The sequence below is a fragment of the Emiliania huxleyi genome (genome assembly GCF_000372725.1).
Source record: "Emiliania huxleyi CCMP1516 unplaced genomic scaffold EMIHUscaffold_994, whole genome shotgun sequence".
Lineage (NCBI taxonomy): Eukaryota > Haptophyta > Isochrysidales > Noelaerhabdaceae > Emiliania > Emiliania huxleyi.
Genome location: NW_005194671.1, coordinates 6,793 through 12,813, shown reverse-complemented (window position 1 = coordinate 12,813; position 6,021 = coordinate 6,793). Strand labels below are relative to the sequence as shown.

The following is a 6,021-nucleotide window of genomic DNA, read 5'->3' as shown; positions in this document are numbered from 1 at the left end:
CTGCACCTGAAGGGGCAGGGCGCGCGAGCGAATTGGCGAACCGGCCGCTGGCCTGCGCTGCCAGCCTCTCGCGGAGCCGAGCACTTTGACAGCAACGCGCTCTCCGGTGGCCCGCAGCCGACCGAAGAAGATTGATGCGTACCCACCGTGCGGGACATTGTCCGGAATCTGGTCGAGATCGACCCCGCAGTCGGGCAACGCACGGATGGCGGCCAAGGTGGTCGTCGTCGGCATATGTGTGGCCAGGCCTCCTAAGATCCGCGGGCGCGTCATGAACAGGGTAGGGAGGGGGGTGAATTCCCGCCCTAAGCGTGAATTCACCGAGGCCGTCATCGCATTCGCCTTCCTGGTCCCCAGCGCTGGCTTCTGACTGTCGTTGCTGTATCTCCCTTCTCGACTGTCTGTGCTTGCTTGTGCGTCTTGGGTCCGGGGTTGTGTTTTTGTGTGAATTCAAAAAACAAATACTGTCTCGTTTTGCTGTTCACAGCTAGAGACGGCCTCTGCGGGAGCGCCAGAGAGAAGGCAAAAGGCATGACAAGCAAAGACTTCTAACGCCGCGGTCAAAAGAGACCGACGGACCTTGAATTTCGGCGGACGCCGAAATTCACACAAGACAGTGAACACAACAAAGAGTTGTTTGGTATTGCTAAAAATCTCTCTGAACACACCCACAGGACGCCAAGTGTGTGTCTTGTGAGCTTGTTTGTGTCTGTGTCGCTCGTGCGTGTCGTCATCATCTGTCCAGCGTCCACCCATACATACCGCGTTGCCGTTGGAGAGAGAGAGATTTTTAGCAATACCAAACAAATCTAACACTCACACGTCATTTGGGGCCTGGCGTTGGTGTCCAGTCCGAGCCTGACTGTTCTTCACCTTCCTACATACATACATATGCCAAGTACAAGACAATAGGAAGGGAGTGTACTCACTCAGGCAGTCAGGGACGGATGAGTCAGAACATACTAAGAGCACCTAAAGGAGCAAGGCATACAGCTGTGAAGTGGTCTCTCCACTGACAGGGGGGGATTCCTAAGCGTGAATTCACCGAGCGAGGCCATCATCGCATTCGCCTTCCTGGTACCCAGCGCTGGCTTCTGACTGTCGTTGTTGTCTCTCCCTTCTCGACTGTCTGTGCTTGCTTGTGCGTCTTGGGTCCGGGGTTGTGTTTTTGTGTGAATTAATCGGTATTAGGGTGCCCACAGGACCCAAAAAAAGAAAGGAAAAAGAAATGGGCCACCCCCGATCGCAGCACTTCGTGTTGGAGAGTCGAGATATTGAGAGTGTGACTAGGAAGGTGGGACGCTGGGGATTCTCAAAGGTATACCCTTGGAATGGCCGGATCCAGCCTTAAAAGTACGAGATCGCGCGCGCTTCACGCACAGCACCGCCTGTTCTGTCTGCGGTTGTGTGACGACGCGTGCCGTGTACCAGCAGAGTTGGGCGCGCGCGGCGCGACGGCGCCCGCGAGGGAAGGCGCGGGTGCAGCGGCCGCCGGCGGCCGTACCGCCCGCCAGCCGGCGCAGCAGCGGCCAGCGCAGCGGCCGCCGGCGCAGCAGCCAGAGCAGCCGGTGCGCGCCTTGCGAGGCGAGTACTGGTCTGCCGCCCGGCCGCCTTGAGGCGGCCGGGCGGCAGTACTCGTTCGAACTTTGCGAGCCGTGCGCGCGCCGAGGCGCCCGCGGCGCGCGCCCGCCCGGCTGCCAGTAGGAGGCGGCGCAATATGGCCTATAGTACAGCCCTTGAGGAGGAGGAAGAGGCTGGCTGGCAGTGCTGTATGCCGCCGAGGGGCAGTTTTGGGGTGCTGCTGAGGGAGGGTGTAGAGGATGTAGAGTGTAGAGCGCTGTAGAGCTGTAGAGCTGGAGAGCGCTGTAGAGCTGTAGAGCTCTACATCCGGCGCGTGACGATGTGAGTCCGATGTAGAGCGATGTAGAGGCGCTCTACAACGTAAAATATCTACAACAAACTCTACACCATAAGCGGCGAACGAGAGGCCGCACGGTCGCTCTCCGACATGAGGCGCGTTGCACTTGCCAGTGCTGCCCTGGCCTTCTGTCTGCCCGCCCAATGGGTGGCAGGTGCCTCTGCTGCTGTGGCATGCCTCACGGCTGCGACTGGCCGGCGCCTCGGCGCGTCAGCTCGGCTCGGCGTAGCGATCGTGGCCAGCGCAACTCGCTTGGACTCAACGCTCAGCCAGGAGCTCCCGCACGCGCTGGCGCGAGTCATGGCGCATGCAACGCTCAACAATGATCGCCTCGCCTCACGCAAATGCGACCGTCCTCGCAGCCGACAGTCCACCGCCTGCTAAAGAAGCACTGCGACGAATGCGGCACCGGCGACGCATGGCAGGCTGGTCATGACGCAGTTATAGGGTGTTGTGTGCCGTCAGAGTGACTCTCTGTGTGTCAGGGATAGTCAGGGCCGTCCATCAGAGCTCCAGTAAGCTCGGAGACACCCCATTAGCGCGTCTCGACCTCTTTGAGTCACTGCCTTCCCGGCACTTTGGCTGTGTATAGAGCCTCTACAACCAACTCTACAGCGCAAAATCGCGCTCTACATCGCTCTACATCGGACTCACATCGTCACGCGCCGGATGTAGAGTCTCACAGCTCTACAGCGCTCCAGGGCGCTCTACATCTCTACATCTCTACAGCGCTCTACACTCTACATCCTCTACACCCTCCCTCAGGGGTGCTGTCCCCCATCCCAGGGGGCTGCAGAAGGCGTCCGCAACCGGGACAACCCGCCCCCCCAGCCGAGGCCGGTCGAAGCCCACTTGAGCACAGCCATGAGGAGTCCTCTTGGTGCTCCTGGCGGCCGTTCAAACCTCGGGCGCGCGCCGATGGGGGGGGGGGGTCTTGCTTGCTCCACACCGAGCGCCATCGGTCCGGACCGGCGTGCTCAATGAGGGTAGGCCTGCACAAGGTCTGAGCCGCGGGCGCTCGGCGCCAAGTGCAGTGTCACGCTCGCGCTGGAGCGGGTCACAATGGGAAACCTTCGTTTCCTTGTAGTCACTCGGTCCCCCAACGCGCAACGGAAGAGGCCTCGCTCCTATTGGAACAATCCAACATCAGATTTGCCTCGTGCGTCCCTTTTTGAGCCGGAAAGCTATTTTCTTTTGGGTCCTGTGGGCACCCTATCGGTATCAACATCAAGCTCGAGATCGTCCGGCTGCTCCCCGACTCTTACGTGCATTCCCGGAGGAGGACTCTGCTGATAATTTTACGGAAGACGAATTTCACAACACAAGACACGGTCGCACAGCACGATTCACACGACCGACAAGGCGCTGCCGAATTTAAGAGAAAGCAATACAGCAGACAGGCTCGACATTTGGTAGGTGCCAGGCAGGTACTCGCTCGAGTAGGCAGGTACTCGACATTCGCGGCGCACCAACCAGGCAGGTACTCGAGTAGGTGATTCAGGTAGGTGCGCGGGGGGCCGATTAACAGTGGTCCCCCCCTTGAGCAGGCTGAGGGCCCAACTTGAGAATCGTGCTTTGCTTGTTTCGTGTTGGGTCTGTCGCGCGGGGTTTGAAAAAGTAAAACCGGCGCCGGCTCAGACTCGCGCGTTTGTTGGCGAGAACGAACTAGGACCTCGTCGCATATGGGTGCCTCGCATCCCACTCAAGACATATATCCACGCCGGTCCCTGCTCCTGCCTCTAAACCCACCCTAAACCTAAAGCCAAAACCAAACCCGAACGCAAACTCAACTCCGCCTCAGCCGAACTCATATAACACGGCCGCGGCTCGTCTGTCCTTCAGGCGGCTGCAGCTCCAAATCCGCCAAGTCGGACGAGACTAGCATCCGGACTGTCAGCGTTTACAAATCGACGCAGCAAGACGAAGTGGGTGTGCGGCTCAGCAACAGCCGCAGCCGCAGCCGCAAAGGCCCTGTCGCGCTCAAACCTGAAAAGTCATTCGGAGAGCGCGTATCGGGCGCGGTGGCTGTCGGAAACGGCCAGCTTCTCGCTGTCAACGGCGAGCCCGTGCACAGCACCGAGCATGCAGCCTCGCTCATCAAGGAGGCGCCGCCTCCACGCTCAGAATGCCACTGTGCATGCAGTCACCATCCCACCCTCCACCCTTGCTGAAAGCGCCGCCCGCCCCTCTCCCTCATTTGACGCGATTCGTGCCGTCTGCAGGCGGAGGGCGAGGTGACCCTGGTCGTGTCAGAAGGAGGCCGAAACCGCCGCAGCAGCTCGTCGGTGCGGGAGGACGAGGAGTATATGCGTCAGCTGCGCGCGGAGAGGCTCCGGCTCGGCCTCCCCGAGAACCCGTCGCCACAGTCCGACACGCGGGCGCAGGACGGCGCGGAGGACTGCGGTGTGGCCTGCGGTGAGCGACGCCTCTACACCGCCCGCCCGCATCGCCACGGACTCTCGCCTCCAGCCTCTGACACATCCTGTCCATTCGAAGCTCACGCGCTGCCCCAAGCCCAACGCCCGCGTGTGCCCCTCAGGACTGTGCCTGTGCCTCCTAACGGGAGAAATGGTGGTATGAAGGAGAGCTGATGAGGCGACCAAAGAGACGACGACGATCCCGATCAGCCAAATTCCAAAAATCTCAGTTTTACACAATTTTTCCCTGAGAGCCTCGACACACGACAGAGGCTTGTGGCGCATGGCGGGTAGTCAGTAGTCTCTTAAGGTCTTATAACGCGACGACGCGTTATTCTTTAAAAACCTGCCTGCCTAGGCAGGAGGCTGCGCCCTGCGGTGCTTACACGGTCTAAGATCAGCGGGAGCCTCTTACACCCGCTAAAGTCGGCCATATGGCACGGCCTGGGGCCAAGAGCGCTCCCACCGTGAGAAGGCGCCACAGCCCCCAAAATTTTCTTCGCCTGCGGCGGGCTGGTCCTGAGTCCTCCTTGAACGATCCGCGCGTGAGGTAGCATAGGGCCTTGTTGGCAGCAGCCAGCTTGTTGCGCTGCTTCGTTGTGATGAGCTGATCGGGATCGCAGAAGCGCGTGCCAAGCACCGCCTTGATCTTTTGTAGCGGCAGCACATGGTACGATGCGGGTACTTGAGCAGGCGGTGCGCGCCGCAAGTAGCGCACTCCACTGGCCCTGGGAGTAGGCGTGCGTGACATATGAGGATATGTCGACGCGTCCAAGGTATTTTTCGGGTAAACCTGGTTTTACCCGGAGTTCTTGGCCTTGTGTCGTCTTAGTTCATGCCCCCCCGACATACAGCGTCTAAGTCTGAGCCCGGCTCCGTGCGGGGGCTAAGTTGAGCGCTCGCTCGCTGCAGAGGCTAAGTGTAGAGCGACCCTCTAGCCCTGAAGCCGTACATGTACATGTTGTTGTTGTTGTACTACCCGACCATTCGATGTTGTGCGTGGGAAGTTGTTGGCCACCATATCCCGGATCCCGCCCATTATGCTCACAACGTGTGTGCATGCACATGCACATGCTACATGCTATGTCCTAGCATACTCCGATTTCAGCCCCGCCGGATGACATGAGTGCAAGCTATAGCGTCAGAGCGCGGGGAGTCGTGCCTGATAAAGCTGCCGAGAGGCTCCGTGGGCAATGAGGACGGCCGCAAAGAAGGGAAGGGCGCCGTTAAGAATCGCAAAGGCAGGCATCCGCTCGTCGCCCATTCGGACGCGGAAGATCGAGTCGCCGCACGTAGCTGCGCAGACAGAGTAGGCCGCTGCGCGTAGCTTACATTTGCAAGAGAGAGTGGAGGGCGAGAAGGCTCCGAAGGTGGCGCCGCCCGCTACAAAGAGCGCGGCCATGCCAAGCCTTGCGTCCTCCAGCTTGTCGAGCTCATCAATCAGCGCTGCCGGCGAGCGGACGAGGACGTCGACGACACGCAGCGTCGGGGCACACACGACCAGCAGCATCACCGCGCGCGCGACAATGCGAGGCGAGGCTTGTGCCATGTAGGCGACGGACATCACGGCCACCCCCGCGGCCGCGAACAGGATGACCGGGACGGTGTAGAGCTCGGTCAGGAAGGCGACGCACACCACCACGACGGCGAGCGTGACCTGGATCGGTGCTATCACGCCCAGGCGCG

At 60.2% G+C, this 6,021-nt stretch overlaps 2 protein-coding genes across 2 annotated transcripts; one reads left to right on the top strand and one right to left on the bottom strand.

The window, feature by feature from the left end:
• Positions 1-3,600: 3,600 nt before the first annotated feature.
• On the top strand, positions 3,601-4,586 carry EMIHUDRAFT_250852 (hypothetical protein; the record flags this gene model as incomplete). The annotated part of the gene is made up of 4 exons (XM_005756031.1): positions 3,601-3,641; positions 3,771-3,984; positions 4,141-4,333; positions 4,546-4,586. 4 exons carry the CDS (start codon positions 3,601-3,603, stop codon positions 4,584-4,586), a joined length of 489 nt encoding a protein of 162 aa, XP_005756088.1.
• Positions 4,587-5,267: 681 nt separating this feature from the next.
• Positions 5,268-5,806, bottom strand: EMIHUDRAFT_372716 (hypothetical protein). The gene is given in 2 exon segments (XM_005756030.1): positions 5,268-5,293; positions 5,312-5,806. 1 exon segment carries the CDS (start codon positions 5,735-5,737, stop codon positions 5,477-5,479), a length of 261 nt encoding a protein of 86 aa, XP_005756087.1. The 5' UTR covers positions 5,738-5,806; the 3' UTR covers positions 5,268-5,293; positions 5,312-5,476.
• Between the last annotated feature and the right edge of the window lie 215 nt (positions 5,807-6,021).